The 20,468-nt window shown below is 37.5% G+C and overlaps 1 protein-coding gene across 1 annotated transcript in view; it reads left to right on the forward strand.

Annotated features, from left to right (window-relative positions):
• The first annotated feature begins 4,244 nt into the window (after positions 1 to 4,244).
• The window catches only part of LOC133558724 (AT-rich interactive domain-containing protein 5B-like), a 157,142-nt gene continuing 140,918 nt past the window's right edge, over positions 4,245 to 20,468 (forward strand). The window contains exons 1-2 of the mRNA XM_061909874.1: positions 4,245 to 4,275; positions 5,803 to 6,033. Of these exons, the coding sequence (XP_061765858.1) occupies positions 4,245 to 4,275; positions 5,803 to 6,033 (262 nt within the window). The remainder of the gene's footprint in view (positions 4,276 to 5,802; positions 6,034 to 20,468) is intronic.

Below are 20,468 nucleotides of genomic sequence, written 5' to 3' on the forward strand. Positions count from 1 at the left end.
ATTTCATATTATATTTGGAAACTGTGGAGGCGGTGTCCTCCGGAACAAAGAGGAAAATAACCATCCGGATTGTTATAGGCGCAACGTTCAAAAGTCAGCATCTGTGATGGTATGGGGGTGTTTTAGTGCCCAAGGCATGGGTAACTTACACATCTGTGAAGGCACCATTAATGCTGAATGGTCCATACAGGTTTTGGAGCAACATATGTTGTCATCCAAGCAACGTTATCATGGACGCCCCTGCTTATTTCTGCAAAACAATGCCAAGCCACGTGTTACAACAGCGTGGCTTCGTAGTAAAAGAGTGCAGGTACTTTCCTGGCCCGCCTGTAGTTCAGACATGTCTCCCATCGAAAATATGTGGCGCATTATGAAGCGTAAAATACGACAGCGGAGACCCCGGACTGTTGAACGACTAAAGCTCTACTTTCAAAGCTTCAACAATTAGTTTCCTCAGTTCCCAAATGTTTATTGATTGTTGTTAAAAGAAAATGTGATGTAACACAGTGGTGAACATTCCCTTTCCCAACTACTTTGGCACGTGTTGCAGCCATGGAATTCTAAGTTAATTATTATTTGCACAAAAAAAAAAGAGTTTATGAGTTTGAACATCAAACATCTTGTTTTTGTAGTGCATTCAATTAAATATGGGTTGAAAAGGATTTGTAAATCATTGTATTCCGTTTATATTTACATCCAACACAATTTCCCAACTCATATGGAAATGGGGTTTGTATATATATATATATGTTTGTATATATATATATGTATGTATGTATGTATGTATGTTTATATATATATATATATATATATATATATGTGTATATATGTATGTATGTATGTATGTATATATATATATATACATATGTTTGTATATATGTATGTATGTCTATTTATATATATATATATATTTACACTCATATATATATAATATATATATAAATATATATATATGTGTGTGTATATTTGTATATATACAGATATATATCTATCTATCTATATATATATCTATCTATATATATATATCTATATATACATATAGATATATATATATATATATATATATATATATATAGATAGATATATATATAGATAGATATATATATATAAATGTATGTATATATAGTGGCTAAAAAAACTTTTTGCACTGAATATCAGATTGTTTACAGGAAATATTGAATTGAGTATGTTTTTTATGATTCATGTCACTGTGGTTAGAATATCACTTGTTTCTCAGTAATTTATTTTTTTATATATTATAATTGAATTCACTGTAATAGGTTTTAAAAATTACTTAAATCAAGTTGAAGACTCAACATCAAACTCAAACGTGTACAACAGATCATTAAGAAATATTTGACGAGTCGACTCATTTGGGGAAAAAAATTGCTGACTCAAATAACTGTTAGTTGCAGTTGTCCTGTAAATACAATTTTTCGAAATACTTGCCCCCTTTTATAGTGTGTATTTCTTCCAGTTGTTTTAATATGTCAAAATGTAATTTACTTCTTTTCCTGTCGGACTTTAGTTAAAATAGATCAGCTGACTGTCAGGAATGCTTTGTGAAAAGTGTTCTTTCTGCACATTTTTAATCACACATTTGTCAGCCCCCTGCGCAGGAATAAATAAAAAGTAAAATAAATGTGGCCTTTTTCATTTTTTTTCTTTTTTAAGTCTACCCATTCAAAGTACCTGTTTGGAAAAGCTGCTCCCGGAATACAATTTCCTCGTCAATGTCATGTCCAAGGGCGATATATAAGCGGGCAGGAACAGTGAATAATTCATATTCATGTTTCAAACTGCCTCCCTCTCGGCTTCATCATGCGAGTCCTCGCCTTTTGTACGCCTGAAAAATATTAGCCAAGCGCAGCGTCTACTTTTTAGGCTTATATTATAATAACACAACCTGTAATCACTTCTATTTCCCCGGGAGATTAACATTAAATATATTTAAGCACCAACACTTATGAGTCATGAATGGGGGTCATTTTCACCTCTTTTCTTCCACGGTGAATTACATTTTTTTGAAATACAAATAACAAAATATTTACCATTCCTTCAGCACGGGTTAATTTTTTAACTGCATGACGCATTTACTTTGTGCTCAACTTGAGTTGTAATTGCTTTCATTACATTCGTGTTGCGTGGGTGGTTGGATTTGCCTCACTCAAGCACAATAGGAAAGATATATATGACGTCTGTACAGCATGCAGCACATTTAATCCATTCTGCATTTTCTACTGAAATTATATTGCCTTTCTAATACTTCAAGTCGTCTTTTTAAATAGTATTTCAATGCACCATTAAGTGTCCAGGGATATGGTTTCGGTATCGCCGTGTTAAATAAAGCTCTAAAGTAGGTCATGGACACACACTTTGAATTACAGCGTTGGTGAAATTGTCAAACCGGAGTAATATTTGCAGCAATAGACCAGTAAAAGAGGCGATGCATGGTCACCGTGGCAACAACAGAGATGCTATGATGAAGTACCATGTCATATTTATCAACATTCCACAATGTCAATCAACGGAAAGTCACTTCGTAATGGATCCTTGTCCGACTTATTTAATGAAGTGGATCCTTGTCCAACTTATTTAATGCGGAACATGTTTGGAATAAACTTCCTCAATAGTTGATGATGCATTCAGGAACTTTTTCTAAAAGATTAAAGGGGAACAGAATTTTTCTTTAAATGTTGCCTATTGTTCACAATCCTTGTGAGAGACAAAAAGACAGAAGGTTTTTTTTTTTTTTTTGCATTCTAACATATAAAAATCGGCACGTTATTGGTGGCTAGCAATGCAGCTAATGGCAGCAATTAATTCTACCTTTAAATCACTTTAAAAATGCATTAAAACCACTAACAATACCTCATTTACGTTCTGTAACCTGTATAATAACCAATTTGTAGCGACATTATTACTGTAAGAGCGAACACTTTTCTAGAGTGCTAACACATCGGCACGCTTCGGTATTAGCCGTAAAAGGTAACTATGGCGCACTCCATTTATGTCGAAATAGCTTGGCTCCAAGTTCCACATTTATAGCGTCGTCACTTTCACCTCACTCTCTCGGCTTCCAACTGCTCCAACGTTTCACTCGTCTTCATGCTGGCTTCTATAAGCAGCAGTTCATCCTCACTATATTCAGCTTAAAAAAAATAAGGTTGTTGAATCCTCATTAATTTTTTGTTGCCTATTACCAAGTCTGCCATGATTGGAAAACACATGCCTTTGTTTATAGAAGTAGGAACACACATTTGTTGCCACATGTCGGAAGTGCCGAGGAATTAGTTCCAGCAATGACTAAAATTATCAAAAAATGGATAATATTGTACATATTACTTATTGTCCTGAACGTGTCTGTTACTACATTTAATATATATACTTGCAGTGTATTTATAAAACGTTGATGGAGGGCTTTGAAGGCTACAACAAAGACTCTTATCAGCCACATCTTTCAAGCATTTTTTATCATCTTTTCTCGCATAATGATTGTGAATGATAGGCAAAATAAGACTTTATATACTAACACAAGTACAATAATTATTTTCTTTTGTGGTCTATTTTTAGTTCCAAACTGCATTGCATAGAAATGGTTTGTACCTTTTATTTTTTTTCGAACTTGCATTTTTACAGCTATAGTTTGATCATAAATTAGCATAGCAATTGTTAGTAATAATGTGGAGCTGTTGTTTGAATGTGGCCTGCATCTCAAAGCATTTTCGAAGCTTATGGGAATATTCATAAACAAACAAACAATAACACCAAAATAATATTATACCCAATGGAATACACTACCCAGCAGGGACAAGACATTGACACAATGTTGATTATACATACATGTCTTTTAAAAGTGACTTGGAAACAACGTTGCAAAATAGTTGAATTGATGTCCAATGTTGGATCCACGCAGTTGGTTGGGAAATTACCAAATTTCACAGGTCAAATCAAATTCAGATACCCAAACACACACATGCTTATGCACATTTATGAACAAATTAGAGATGTCCGATAATATGGGACTGCCGATATTATCGGCCAATAAATACTTCAAAATCTAATATCTGGAATTATTGTTATCGGTTTCAAAAAGTAAAAGCAAGTCCCAAATTCCAAGCTGCTGTTTTAAGGCATGTTTGAAAAAAGTTTACTTTATAATTTCAATAATAAATATGGCAGTGCCATATTTATTATTGTTCGATAATGGCAAAAAAAGCCATTATCGAACATCTCTAGAACAAATGAATGCATGGTTGAGTACAGAGGGGTCAGGTGAGTAAACACTATCACAGGAGCATTCTGCATCAAGAGGTCATCAGACAATGGCCACCAGACTCAAAGCACCCCCACAGCATGGCCGATAACCCCTGATGCAGATGGCCTAAAATCACACTTGCCAACCTTGAGACCTGCGATTTCGGGAGGTGGGGGGGAGGGGGACGTGGTTGGGGCGGGGGGCGTGGTTAAGAGGGGTGGCGTATAAGTCACCAACTCGAGTATTTCATATATATTTCATATATATAAATATATATATATGTAGCTGAGATAGGCGCCAGCGCCCCCCGCGACCCCGAAAGGAAATAAGCGGTAGAGAATGGATGGGTGGATGGATATATAGATATATATATATATATATATATATATATATATATATATATATATATATATATATATATATATATATATATACATATATATACATATATGTATGTATGCCAGCGCCCCCCGCGACCCCGAAAGGGAATAAGCGGGAGAAAATGGATGGATGGGATGGAAATTCTTGACTTTAAGTGAATTCTAGCTATATATATTTATTTTATTATACATATAAATAAAATAAATAGTTGAATTTCAGACGGCACCAATCAAATACACAGTAATAAAAACACAGTTTTTCTTCTAACTATACTGTGCTTGCTGGTTACTAAGAAAAAAAAAAACATTTACCTTTCACTATTTGAGTAACCTTTGTTCTGCTATTTGCATATTGGCGAGCGATCTCCGAATCCAGGAACATCCTTCACGGATTTGTTGTAGACATCCGCAATTGAGAACGGGATGTTGCTTCCAGCTATCGGCATAGCCATATTTGTCTCAGCATAAGATACACCATCGGGTCTCCATTTTGCAAGATGGGCCATGATACTGGGTTGTGAACGATGCTGCGCTGCGGACGCTTTGTGCATTGCTGACTGACCGTTCATGGCTGAGTATATCCGTTCACCGTGTTCAACGGAGAAGTCTGTTCTACAAAATGTACAGGCAACATACCCCTTCCCCTTCGAACTCTCCTGGATAAACTGAAATTCTTGTTTCCAATCGTTCTGGAACTTGCAAGCGTATTTCTTCATTTTGCTCGTCGACGGTGTAATATATTGGGTTGGAGTCAATAACCAGGTGACGTGATGAAGTTACGTCTTTACTGTGGGCTTCAGAACAGACATTCTATTCTATGTACAGTAGATGGCAGTATTGTCCTGTTTAAGAGGGTCACAACATTGAGTCAGGTTCTCATGGAGCTGGAGTGGGCGTGGCCTCCAGCGCCGTCTGAATTTCGGTAGATTTTCGGGAGAAAATCTGTCCCGGGAGGTTTTTGGGAGAGGCGCTGAATTTCGGGAGGTTGGGAAGTATGCCTAAAATCACTCTTTTTGTCCGTTTTGAGGCGGATTTTACCTTAGGTCCACAACTATAAAATAAATGCCAATGTTGTCAGCCTTTTATTACAAAGTTGTGTTTGGGGTTCATGCGGGCCTCCTTGTTTATGTGTTTTATTTTCTTATTTTTCTGTGTGTCTCCCAGGCCAGGAAGAAGACGACAGGAAGGTGCTGGTTCTCAGCTACCCGCAGTATTGCCGCTACCGCTCGATGGCGGCCCGGCTGAGAGAGCAGCCCACCTCGCTGCTCCTCAACCACACGGTGCTGGCGCTGGGCGGCATCGCGGTGCTTGGCGGGAACACTCGGATCTTGTACTGCCGGGACACCTTCGAGCATCCCACCCTGCTGCGCAACGAGAGCATCTGCGACCAGTTCGGTGAGTGCGGCTTTTCTCTGATGGTTTCCTGTGCTGCGGATTGCGCAGTGTACACCTTTACATTTCGGTATTTCCCAACATTTCCCTTTTTTTGGAATGTTGCGCAGGCCCAAAGCAAAATAAGGGAAACCTGTTTCTTGTCCTATAAACCTGTCGTCCCTCCATTGAAACTGCATTGATGTCATTTTATCCGGCAGATTATGTTTTGTGGTGTGTTTCATGAGGGCATGTTACCATGCCGACAGGTTCACTTCCTGTGCTTGGCAGTTTTGACCGTTGTCACGCCAAATTTCTTCTCCCTACAAAAAAAGCCGCAGATATGATGTGATTGCAAAGGATGTGCTTTCAAGGTTTATTGGCGCTTTGTACTTCTCTCTACGTCCGTGTGCCACTCATTACAGCGGCGTTTTAAAAAGTCATTTATTTTACTTTTTGAAACTGATATTTTCAGATATTACATTTTGAAGCATTTATCGTCCGATAATACCGATATTATCGGACATCTCAAATTCAAATGCATGAGAATGATTTATATTTTGAACGTTATTTTTAACACGGAATTATTCATTACTTATCGTGTTAAGCAATGTCAGCTAAGATTTATCTGAGAGCCAGATGCAGTCATCAAAAGAGGCACATCTGGCTCGAGAGCCATGGGTTCCCTACCCCTGTTCTATACTCTTATCGAAGAGAAGTTATGTCTTGACTATAATGACAAACTTTCCCACATATGCAAGTGGCTAACAATCTAAAGAAAAAAATAAGCAAATGTGTGTATTGTGTTAGTTGCTTTGGGTAGAAATCAGGTTCATTTTGCCCTGCTTTTTGTTTTGGGGCTTAGTTTGCACTTCAATTTGTAGTTTTGTTGCTTGGAGGATTTGTTTCATGAGTAAAACACTAGGACTTTGTTCTCCGCAAGACTGCTCCAATTAAGCGCACATGAGATGCAAGTGGCGCTGCAGGTGATGTGACCTGTGTGTGTGTGTGCCGAGTCAAAAGAAAAACAATAACAAGGTGGAAAGAGAGCAAAGGGCCCAAAGAAGATTAGAGAAGTTTTGGCGATTATTTCAAAGTGAAAAAGACAGACATCGCGGTGAAATGTTTGCACTGTCAAACTGGTATCAAACAATAAATATCACTACATCGATTAGCAGAAAGCACCCTGCATATTCAAGAGCAGCAAACTAACTGAAACCAGGAAACTATTTTGGAAGCTAACTTATTTTATATGTATGACTTGCATAACAAATGTTTTAATCAAACACATGAGTACATGCTAGCATCTACAGTTTGTATGTTAATCCTAACAAGTTCTTTCCCATAATCAAACACCTCTTCTCCAATTATGTAGGTGTTGAATACATTTATCATGTTTTATCTGTATTATTGTGTAGCTCAGTTCTTCATTTATTATCAAATATATTTAACCAAAAGTTTTTTAACTTATTTTTTTACATAGTATAGTAAAAAAGTGCAATGTCAATGTTACAGTATATGCATTTCCAAGAAAAAAAAAATAAAGGTCATTAGAAACTATTTTCCCTAAAAACGTGTTCTATTCAATTACTCCATTAATAGAACAAACTAATCGGTAGATTACCCTATTTTCCGGACCAAAAGATGCACCTAAAATCCTTTCTTTTTTTAAAAAAATCGGCAACCAGGTGCGCCTATGTACGTCTAAATTCTGGTTGTGCTTACCAACCTTGAAAAAAAATGTATGTGGTACAAGGTGTAATGATATACAGTGGGGCAAAAAAGTATTTAGTCAGCCACCGATTGTGTAAGTTCTCCCACTTGGAAAATAAGTATTTGGTCAACCATTCAAAGCTCTCACTGATGGAAGGAGGTTTTGGCTCAAAATCTCACGATACATTCTTTCCTTAACACGGATCAATCGTCTTGTCCCCTTAGCAGAAAAACAGCCCCAAAGCATGATGTTTCCACCCCCATGCTTCCCAGTAGGTGTGGTGTTCTTGGGATGCAACTCAATATTCTTCTTCCTCCAAACACGACGAGTTGAGTTTATACCAAAAAGTTCTATTTTGGTTTTATCTGACCCCATGACATTCTCCAAATCCTCTGCTGCATCATCCATGTATCCATTTTGGTTTTAATTCAACTTGTCGTGTTTGGAGGAAGAAGAATACTGAGTTGCATCCCAAGAACACCATACCTACTGTGAAGCATAGGGGTGGAAACATCATGCTTTGGGGCTGTTTTTCTGCTAAGGGGACAGGACGATTGATCCGTGTTAAGGAAAGAATGAATGGGGCCATGTATCGTGAAATTTTGAGCCAAAACCTCCTAAACATCAGTGAGGGCTTTGAATGGTTGACCAAATACTTATTTTCCACCATAACTTACAAATAAATTCTTTAAAATTCCTACAATGTGAATTCCTGGATTTTTTTTTTCACATTCTGTCTTTCACAGTTGAAGTGTACCTATGATGAAAATTACAGACCTCTGTCCTCATTTTAAGTGGGAGAACGTTTTTATTCATTTTTATTAAAAAAAAAAAATATATATATATATATATAATTTTTTTTTTTTTTTTTTTGTAATTTTTTTTTTCTTTGTCATGAAAAAGGGAGGTTTTTGTGGTTAGTGCACTAATTGTACGTGTATATTGTGTTTTTATGTTGATTTCATTAAAAAAAAAAATATATATATATATATATATATATATATTTTTTTTTTTTTTTTTTATTATTATTTTTTTTATATATTTTTTTTTTTTAAAATAAAAATTAATAAAAAATTATTCTGTGGCCCGGTACCAATCGGGCCACGGCCCGGTAGTTGAGGACCACTGATGTAGACCACAGGGTAGTGTTTTAGATGTAAAAAAATAAATCTGAATGTACCTTTTTAATGTGCCTTATGTATGGAAATAGACCTGCTCATCAGCAATGCACCTTATAATCCGGTGCGCCCTATGGCAGTGGTTCTCAAATGGGGGTACGCGTACACCTAGGGGTACTTGAAGGTATACCAAGGGGTACGTGAGATATTCTAAAAATAGCAACAATTCAAAAATACTTTGTACACATATTTATTGAATAATATTGCAACAATGCAATATTCAGTGTTGACAGCCAGATTTTTTTTGGACATGATCCATAAATCCATCCATCCATCCATCCATCCATCCATCCATCCATTTTCTACCGCTTATTCCCTTTCGGGGTCACGGGGGGCGCTGGCGCCTATCTCAGCTACAATCGGGCGGAAGACCGGGTACACCCTGGACAAGTAAGATTTATTTTTTTGTGAAGAAATGTTTAGATTTAAGTTCATGAATCCAGATGGATCTCTATTACAATCCCCAAAGAGGGCACTTTAAGTTGATGATTACTTCTATGTGTAGAAATCTTTATTTATAATTGAATCACTTGTTTATTTTTTATATCTTTTTTTCCAAATAGTTGAGCATATTTTGCACTGTTATACAATTTAATAAATCAGAAACTGATGACATAGTGCTGTATTTTACTTCTTTATATCTGTTTTTTCTTTGCTTTGATTAGGGGTACTTGAATTAAAAAAATGTTCACAGGGGCTACATCACTGAAAAAGAGGTTGAGAACCACTGCTCTATGGTACTTAATATACAATACTTGTTTACTAAAATAATTGTTAGCTGCAGCCTTAATGTTCAATATGGTGCCCATTTTTAAAATGAAGCTTCGTTATGCCGCCAATGTGTTTTTCATTCAGTCTGCGCTCGTTTTTTTAGTGTGTGTGTGCATGTGTGTGTGGGGGGGGATTGTCGCTGTGGTGTTTTCAGGAACAGACCGCCATTCAAACCGCCTCACCTATCAAAAGCATTCTGTGGCTCCACTTAGGAATTTTGAAGTGCTGGAACATGTCTGCTTGCCATTCAATATGAACACACACACGCACACACACACACACACACACTGCTCACTCCAAGTCTTGTTGCAACAAATACATCAAGTGATTCATCTCACTTTAGTGAAATAAAAGCTTCTCTTGGTCTTTTGTGATTCTCCCCGTCGTTAAATCGACTAGTAAGTAAATTGCTTCTTCTTTTTTTTTCTTTTTTTTTTAAAAGCGAGCAGGCCGAGAAAGGCAGAAAAAAAAAAAAAAACGTTGGAAAATGAGTTATGAATAGTAACGCCAACATCCTGTGGCCGCCGTTGCTCATAGGCTTGGCTCAATGATGCCATTCCTCCCTCGGCGAGCCACATTTAAGCTAAATGTTTATTTTCACAAGCTTCCCATGTCATCCACTCCAACAAGCTTTACTAGATATAAATAAAATATATATTCCTTTTTTTTTTTTTTTGGTTTCCAAACAGCCAGTGTAATTTCCATCACGTTGCCAAGTGACCCTGGAGGGCATCTCACTTATTAGAAGCACAAACACACACTTGGAAGGTTAACACGAAACCATGCACAGCCTTTTTTTTTTAATAAATAAAAAAAAATAAAAAAAACTGGATAAATACCAAAAGTGTGGACACATGACTAATCTTGTCCAGCTGTGACATAATAAACATGTGAAACCTGATTGGGGAACCGTTTCAAAGCCCCTTCCCGCCTCTCATCTGTTTAACGAGGAGCACACGAGGCTGCATCAGGTGGTCGGATCAATTTTTTTTAAAAAAGGCAAAAAAATATAAACGACGAGATTGAGTCTATTCCTGGCGGCCTGGTTATGGATTCATCTCAGCGCCTACAGTAGGTTTACCAGCGCATTGATTATATAAGCAGCAAGCAAGCGGTAGCTCGCCCTGATTTATATTTATACCCATTTGTCAGGGCCAGTTTGGAGCTATCAGCCTCATCTGCTCGCTCTTGTGCCTGCAGTGGTATTAGTGTATTGTACTGTACTGGATGATGTAAGGTCGCCCCTGCGCCCAACAAAGACCCTCGACAGGCTTTTATCCGTCTCGCTCTGCTGCTTTCAAAGCGCTCTGAACAGGAACTCTTGTTCTCAGCGGCGTCAGGCCATAACCATCACAAAATAAGGCTCGTGTTTCACTTTTTATCATTGTTACCTGCAGCAAATGTTGGACAGGATGTACTCTTTCACTAGAATTTCACTAAACTTTTGTCAGGTGTTTGGTGCAGATCTGGATACGGGATTTTTTGGGGGGGCATTTATTTAGTGTAAAAATCCGAAACCGCTGAGATCTTTTGTGAAGTGAAGTGAATTAGACTTAGACGTAGACAAACTTTAATGATCCACGAGGGAAATTGTTCCACACAGTAGCTCAGTTACAATGATGGAAAGTGTAAGGATGGAAAGGACAATGCAGGTCTAAATAGTAGGGGTGTGGGAAAAAATCGATTTGAATATGTTGTGCAATTCAGAATCGATTCTCATTTTTTTTTTAATCTTTTTTTTTTTTTTAATTAATCCAACAAACCACTACACAGCAGTACCATAACAATGCAATCCAATTCCAAAACCAAACCTGACCCAGCAACACTCAGAACTGCAATAAACAGAGCAATTGAGAGGAGACACAAAATCGACACAGAACAAACCAAAAGTAGTGAAACAAAAATGAATATTATCAACAACAGTACCATTATTAGTTATAATTTCAGCATAACAGTGATTAAAAATCCCTCATTGACATTATCATTAGACATTTATAAAAATAAATAAAAAGTGTCACAGTTGCTTACAATTGCATCGCATCTCATAAGCTTGACAACACACTGTGTCCAATGTTTTCACAAAGATAAAATAAGTCATATTTTTGGTTCGTTTAATAGTTAAAACAAATTTACATTATTGCAATCAGTTGATAAATTATTGTCCTTTACAATTGTAAAAACTTTTTTTTTTTTTTTATCAAACTACTACTCTGCTAGCATGTCAGCAGACTGGGGTAGATCCTGCTGAAATCCTATGTATTGAATGAATAGAGAATCGTTTTGAATCGGAAAAATATCGTTTTTGAATCGAGAATCGAATCGAATCGAAAAAAATCGATATATTATCGAATCGTGACCCCAAGAATCGATATTGAATCGAATCGTGGGACACCCAAAGATTCACAGCCCTAATAAATAGACTAAATATAGCGATGTAAAATATAACATATGTACGTAATATATACATAATATATGTACAGTATACAAACGTATAACAATTACCATGTACAATATTACAGTATATGTGACAGGTGTCAGGTACTAGACAGATATCATCTATTGCTGTATGGGGAGTGATTATACAGCTGGATGGAGTGCGAAATGAAGGAGTTCTTGAATCGAACACTGTGGGAACCAAGCTGAAGGGAGCGTGTTGGAGTATAAACTCCGCTGTCCCTCAATTGTCTGGTGGAGTGGGTGCGCAGGATTGTCCGTGATGGCCAGCAGTTTGTCCAGTGTCCTCCTGTCCCTCACTGACACAAACGCCTGCAACTGCATGCCAATAGTTTGGCCGGCTTTACGGATCAGTTTCTCAATCCGGTTTGAGTCCCTTTTGCTGGTGCTGCGCCCCCAACAGACCACTGCAAAGTGCAGGGCACTGGCCACTACAGACTGATAAAAGATCTCCAACAGCTTGCTGCACACATTAAAGGCCTACTGAAACCCACTACTACCCACCACGCAGTCTGATAGTTTATATATCAATGATTAAATATTATCATTGCAACACATGCCAATACAGCCTTTTTAGTTTACTAAATTGTAATTTTAGTAAATTGCAATTAAATTTTGCGCAAAGTTTCCTGTTGAAAACGTCACGGTATGATGACGCGTTGATGACGCCACATTTTTTTCCAGCCCGATCCAAGCTATAAGTAGTGTGCTTTAATCGCATGATTACACAGTATTCTGGACATCTGTGTTGCTGAATCTTTTGCAATTTGTTCAATTAATAATGGAGAAGTCAAAGTAGAAAGATGGAGGTGGGAAGCGGTGTATTGCAGCAGCCTTTAGCAACACAAACACAGCCGGTGTTTCCTTGTGTAAAATTCCCGAAGGTGAAGCTTAACTATGGAACAGAGCGGTCAAGCGAACATGGTTCCCGACCACAGGTTTCGGTTAGAAAAATGTGGTAATAAGTCGGCTCTTACCGTAGACATGAGCGGAGCTTGCGTCCTACTGCAGCTGCGTGGCTTCCCTCAGAGACACTGGCGGTCACCACACCCATGGCCACACCCCTCCGACTTTCAGGTACCTTATAATCTCACTCAAACACTAGTAACACAATAAGCAGATAAGGGATTTTCCAGAATTATCCTAGTAAATGTGTCTAATTACATCTGAATCGCTCCCACTGCCCTCATCATTTTTCTTCTTCTTTTTTTTAATTACATTTTTTTCTAGTCCTTCACTCTCACTATCCTCATCCACAAATCTTTCACCCTCGCTCAAATTAATGGGGAAATTGTCGCTTTCTCTGTCCGAATCGCTCTAGCTGCTGGTGGCTATGATTTAAACAATGTGAGGATGTGGGGAGCTCCACAACCCGTGACGTCACTCGCACATCATCTGCTACTTCCGGTACAGGCAAGGCTTTTTTATTAGCGACCAAAAGTTGCGAACTTTCAATGTTCTCTACTAAATCCTTTCGGCAAAAATATGGCAATATCGCGAAATGATCAAGTATGACACATAGAATGGACCTGCTATCCCCGTTTGAATAAGAAAATCTCATTTCAGTAGGCCTTTAAAGGACCTAAGCTTCCTCAGAAAAGAGTATTATTATTATTAATATTATATTTATATAGCAATTTTCTCTAGTGACTCAAAGAGCTTTACCTAGTGAAGTCCAATATCTACGTTACATTTAAACCTGTATAGGTGGCACTGGGAGCGGGTGGGTAAAATGTCTTGCTCAAGGACACGACAGCAGTGACTAGGACGGCAGAGGCGGGAATCGAACCTGTAACCCTCAAGTTGCTGGCACGGCCACGCTACCAACCGGGCTTTGCTGCCCTTACCTATTTGTGGAAAATATTGGACACAATATGAGATGCGATGCAAGTCACTCTGACACTATTGTTCATTTTTTAAATATTTTTGTATTTAATTTTTTATAAATGGCTGTGATGATAATTAAAAGGAGGGATTTGTAATCACTGCTATGTTGGAATTCTTAAAATGTTGATACTGTTGTTGATATTATTCATTTTTGTTTGACTACTTTTGGATTGTTTTGTGTCATGTTTGTGTGTCTTCTCACTTGCTCTTTTGATTGCTTTTCTTAAATGTTGCTGGGCCGGGTTTCTTTTTACACTTGCATTGCAATTACAGAAGATACAATGTGACTTGAAACATTGCCTGCACAGTTGTTGACCCTGGAACAGACTATTACTCACATTGTTACAAAAAATGTTTTTTTAATAAAATTGGTTGACTTCTTTTTACACATGCACAATAATTAACATTGATCAAATGTGATTTATTTCTATTCACATTAGTAATGTAAGGCTTGCGTAAAAGTGGTTAACTTCTTTTTACACTTGCATGACCATTAAGAATAGTAAAATGTAACTTCAAACATTGCCAGGACAGTTGTTGACCCTGGAACAGAATATTCCTTTTCACATTCTGACAAAAAAATGTCAGTATAAGAGTGCTTAACTTCTTTTTACACTTGCATGGCAATTAAAAATAGTAAAATGCAACTTAAAACATTGCCAGGACAGTTGTTGACTCCGGAACGGAATATTCCTTTTCACATTCTGACAAAAAAATGTCAGTATAAGAGTGTTTAACTTTTTCTTACACTTGCATGGCAATTAAGAATAGTAAAATGTAACTTAAAACATTGCCAGGACAGTTGTTGACTCCGGAACGGAATATTTCTATTCACATTCTGAGAAAAAATGTTAGTAAAAGAGTGTTTAACTTCTTGTTACACTTGCATGGCAATTAAGAATAGTAAAATGTAACTTCAAACATTGCCAGGACAGTTGTTTACTCCGGAACGGAATATTTCTATTCACATTCTGACAAAAAATGTTAGTAAAAGAGTATTTGACTTCTTTTTACACTTGCATGACCATTAAAAATAGTAAAATGTAACTTCAAACATTGCCAGGACAGTTGTTGACCGTGGAACAGAATATTCCTTTTCACATTCTGACAAAAAAATGTTAGTATAAGAGTGTTTACCTTCTTTTTACACTTGCATGGCAATTAAGAATAGTAAAATGTAACTTAAAACATTGCCAGGACAGTTGTTGACTCCGGAACGGAATATTTCTATTCACATTCTGAGAAAAAATTTTAGTAAAAGAGTGTTTAACTTCTTGTTACACTTGCATGGCAATTAAGAATAGTAAAATGTAACTTAAAACATTGCCAGGACAGTTGTTGACTCCGGAACGGAATATTTCTATTCACATTCTGACAAAAAATGTTAGTAAAAGAGTATTTGACTTCTTTTTACACTTGCATGACCATTAAAAATAGTAAAATGTAACTTCAAACATTGCCAGGACAGTTGTTGACCCTCGAACAGAATATTCCTTTTCACATTCTGACAAAAAAAATGTTAGTATAAGAGTGTTTACCTTCTTTTTACACTTGCATGGCAATTAAGAATAGTAGAATGTAACTTAAAACATTGCCAGGACAGTTGTTGACTCCGGAACGGAATATTTCTATTCACATTCTGACAAAAAATGTTAGTAAAAGAGTATTTGACTTCTTTTTACACTTGCATGACCATTAAAAATAGTAAAATGTAACTTCAAACATTGCCAGGACAGTTGTTGACCCTGGAACAGAATATTCCTTTTCACATTCTGACAAAAAAAATGTTAGTATAAGAGTGTTTACCTTCTTTTTACACTTGCATGGCAATTAAGAATAGTAGAATGTAACTTAAAACATTGCCAGGACAGTTGTTGACTCCGGAACGGAATATTTCTATTCACATTCTGAGAAAATATGTTAGTAAAAGAGTGTTTAACTTCTTGTTACACTTGCATGGCAATTAAAAATAGTAAAATGCAACTTAAAACATTGCCAGGACAGTTGTTGACTCCGGAACGGAATATTCCTTTTCACATTCTGACAAAAAAATGTCAGTATAAGAGTGTTTAACTTTTTTTTACACTTGCATGGCAATTAAAAATAGTAAAATGTAACTTAAAACATTGCCAGGACAGTTGTTGACCCTGGAACAGAATATTCCTTTTCACATTCTGACAAAAAAATGTCAGTATAAGAGTGTTTAACTTTTTTTTACACTTGCATGGCAATTAAGAATAGTAAAATGTAACTTAAAACATTGCCAGGACAGTTGTTGACTCCGGAACGGAATATTTCTATTCAAATTCTGACAAAAAATGTTAGTAAAAGAGTATTTGACTTCTTTTTACACTTGCATGACCATTAAAAATAGTAAAATGTAACTTCAAACATTGCCAGGACAGTTGTTGACCGTGGAACAGAATATTCCTTTTCACATTCTGACAAAAAAATGTCAGTATAAGAGTGTTTACCTTCTTTTTACACTTGCATGGCAATTAAGAATAGTAAAATGTAACTTAAAACATTGCCAGGACAGTTGTTGACTCCGGAACGGAATATTTCTATTCACATTCTGAGAAAAAATGTTAGTAAAAGAGTGTTTAACTTCTTGTTACACTTGCATGGCAATTAAGAATAGTAAAATGTAACTTAAAACATTGCCAGGACAGTTGTTGACTCCGGAACGGAATATTTCTATTCACATTCTGACAAAAAATGTTAGTAAAAGAGTATTTGACTTCTTTTTACACTTGCATGACCATTAAAAATAGTAAAATGTAACTTAAAACATTGCCAGGACAGTTGTTGACCCTGGAACAGAATATTCCTTTTCACATTCTGACAAAAAAAATGTTAGTATAAGAGTGTTTACCTTCTTTTTACAATTGCATGGCAATTAAGAATAGTAGAATGTAACTTAAAACATTGCCAGGACAGTTGTTGACTCCGGAACGGAATATTTCTATTCACATTCTGACAAAAAATGTTAGTAAAAGAGTATTTGACTTCTTTTTACACTTGCATGACCATTAAAAATAGTAAAATGTAACTTCAAACATTGCCAGGACAGTTGTTGACCCTGGAAAAGAATATTTCTTTTCACATTCAGACAAAAAAATGTTAGTATAAGAGTGTTTACCTTCTTTTTACACTTGCATGGCAATTAAGAATAGTAAAATGTAACTTAAAACATTGCCAGGACAGTTGTTGACTCCGGAACGAATATTTCTATTCACATTCTGAGAAAAAATGTTAGTAAAAGAGTATTTGACTTCTTTTTACACTTGCATGACCATTAAGAATAGTAAAATGTAACTTCAAACATTGCCAGGACAGTTGTTGACCTCGGAACGGAATATTTCTATTCACATTCTGACAAAAAATGTTAGTAAAAGAGTATTCCACTTCTTTTTACACTTGCATGACCATTAAAAATAGTAAAATGTAACTTCAAACATTGCCAGGACAGTTGTTGACTCCGGAACGAATATTTCTATTCACATTCTGAGAAAAAATGTTTGTATAAGAGTGTTTAACTTCTTGTTACACTTGCATGACCATTAAGAACCGTAAAATGTAACTTCAAACATTGCCAGGACTTTTACGGTTCTTAATGGTCATGCAAGTGTAACAAGAAGTTAAACACTCTTACTACAAACATATTTCTCTAGAATGTGAATAGAATATTCTTTCCTTCCGGAGTCAACAACTGTTACCTTGGCAACTGTCTTTGAAGATTCATTTCTACTCATTTTTAGTGATTCACTTCTTTTTACATGACAGTTAGGGATGTTAAAAACGGGATTACATAATTGCCTCTTCCGTTTGTAGATGATTCCTATCCACACTATTGCAAAATATTGCTTCAAAATCAGGAAAAAAAGGCTGGCTCACCAGCCTCCACTTGTACTGTAACTCATAAAATAAAGCACACCATTCGGTTTGCACAACGTCAAAAACAACTCCGCCATCTTGCCAGCGCCCTCGTTTGTTCCCTGCTGTGTTTTTTCGCGTACACTGTGACACGAGCGTACATTCGCTTTATGTGCAATGACGGCTTTTGTTTACAGCACATAATTAAAATAATCGTGCATTCTCCGCCTGCTGGGATGTGACTTCACCCACGCTAATCTTCTGTGGGGCCCTAGCTCGATTCCTGGCCCTGGAGGGGCCCAATAAAGCTTCCACGATGGCGGGTAAAGGGAAAATGCGGCTAGATATGTCCACTTTGTGCTGCTGTATGAAAATCTTGTCTTTATTAGAGCAGACATACTGTACTAGCTCTCTTTGTGGTCCTCATATTATGCTGTAATAACAGTAATAACAGCGCCTGTGAGAAAATACCACGGATTGTTGGAGTGGGTCGACCTGATAAGGGTGTTGAAGGTGTCGCAATGGAGCGTTACTCGCTCCTTTCTGGCAGGAAACGAAAGCATTTCAAACATGTAATCAGTCTTAGATGCTTCGCGGATGGCGCTGGGGCTCCTTTGGGCGACCCTTAAAGGGGAACATTATCACAATTTCAAAAGGGTTAAAAACAATAAAAATCAGTTCCCAGTGGCTTGTTGTATTTTTTGAAGTTTTTTTCAAAATTTTACCGGTCCCGGAATATCCCTAAAAAAAGCTTTAAAGTGCTTGATTTTCGCTATTTGCGATGCGACTATTCATTTCCCTGTGACGTCATACAGATGCTTCCAATGTAAACAAACAATGGCAGATACCACAGCAAGATATAGCGACATTAGCTCGGATTCAGACTCGGATTTCAGCGGTTTAAGCGATTCAACAGATTACATATGTATTGAAACGGATGGTTGGAGTATGAAAGTATTGAAGAAGAAACTGAAGCTATTGAGCGAATAGCTATTGACGCTATTCATAGCCATAGCATGGCCGAATAGCTGCGTTAGCATCGCCGGTAAAATGTGCGCACCAAACGATCAGGACTTTCGCATCTCTTGACACTGGAGCAACTTAAATCCGTCGATTGGTAAGTGTTTTTTCGCATTAAATTTGGGTGGAAGAAAACGTAACATAGTTGCTAATGCATCTGCAGGTTAGCCATACATCTCTGTGCCATGTCTGCTTTAGCACCGCCGGTAAATAGCATGTTAGCATCAATTAGCGTAGCATGTTAGCATCGATTAGCTGGCAGTCAACATCAACAAAACTCACCTTTGTGATTTCGTTGACTTTATCGTTGAAAATGCATCTGCAGGTTATCCATACATCTCTGTGCCATGTCTGTCATCGCCGGTAAAATGTGGAGATACTTTGGCACATTCAATGGGGGTCTGGCGGCAGACACTTTCGCATCTTCGGGCCAGTGGTGCAACTTGAATCCCTCCCTGTTAGTGTTGTTACAGCCTCCGACAACACACCGACAAGGCATGATGTCTCCAAGGTTCCAAAAAATAGTCGAAAAAACAAAAAATAACAGAGCTAAGACCCGGTGTTTGTAATGTGTTGAGAATGAAAATGGCGGCTGTATTACCTCGGAGACATCACGTTCTGACGTCGTCACCACATGAGCGATAAACAGAAAGGCGTTTAATTCGCCAAAATTCACCCATTTAGAGTTCGGAAATCGGTTAATATATGGTCTTTTTTCTGCACCATCAAGGTATATATTGACGCGTACATAGGTCTGGTGATAATGTTATCATGAGCTACGTTCCCCCCTCCCGCCGCCCCTAGTCGTCCTCCTTCATATTCTGGAGGTCGGCTGACCTCTTCTTCCCCTCTGTGCCAGAAAGCCAACTCTCCTTTGGGGCTTAAAGGCCTACTGAAACCCACTACTACCGACCACGCAGTCTGATAGTTTATATATCAATGATGAATTATTAACATTGCAACGCATGCCAATACGGCCTTTTTAGTTTACTAAATTGCAATTTTAAATTTCCCGCGGAGTTTTCTTGTTGAAAACGTCGCAGAATGATGACGCGTGCGCGTGACGTCACGGACTGTCGGGACATATTAGCGCAGCACCATTTGCGGCTAAAAGTCGTCTCTTTTCATCGCGCAATGAAACGGTATTCTGGACATCTGTGTTGCTGAATCTTTTGCAATTTGTTCAATTAATAATGGAGAAGTCAAAGTAGAAAGATGGAGGTGGGAAGCTTTAGCCTTTAGCCACACAAACACGGTGATTCGTTGTTTAAAATTCCCGGAGGTGAAGCTTTACTATGGATCAGAACGGGTCAAGCGAACATGGTTCCCGACCACTTTTCAACCGGCAGGTTTCGGTGAGAAAGTTGTGGTAAAAAGTCGCCTCCTTACCAGAGATCTGCTGAGCTTGCGCCGTCCATGCAGCTGCCGTCGACTTTCCCTCAGAGACTGGCCTCAAGACACCCGTAGGCACACCCCTCCGACTATCAGGTACTATTTAATCTCACTGAAAACACTAGCAACACAATATAAAGATAAGGAATTTCCCAGAATTATCCTAG

Source organism: Nerophis ophidion, linkage group LG09, assembly GCF_033978795.1.
Source record: "Nerophis ophidion isolate RoL-2023_Sa linkage group LG09, RoL_Noph_v1.0, whole genome shotgun sequence".
Classification (NCBI taxonomy): Eukaryota; Metazoa; Chordata; class Actinopteri; order Syngnathiformes; family Syngnathidae; genus Nerophis; species Nerophis ophidion.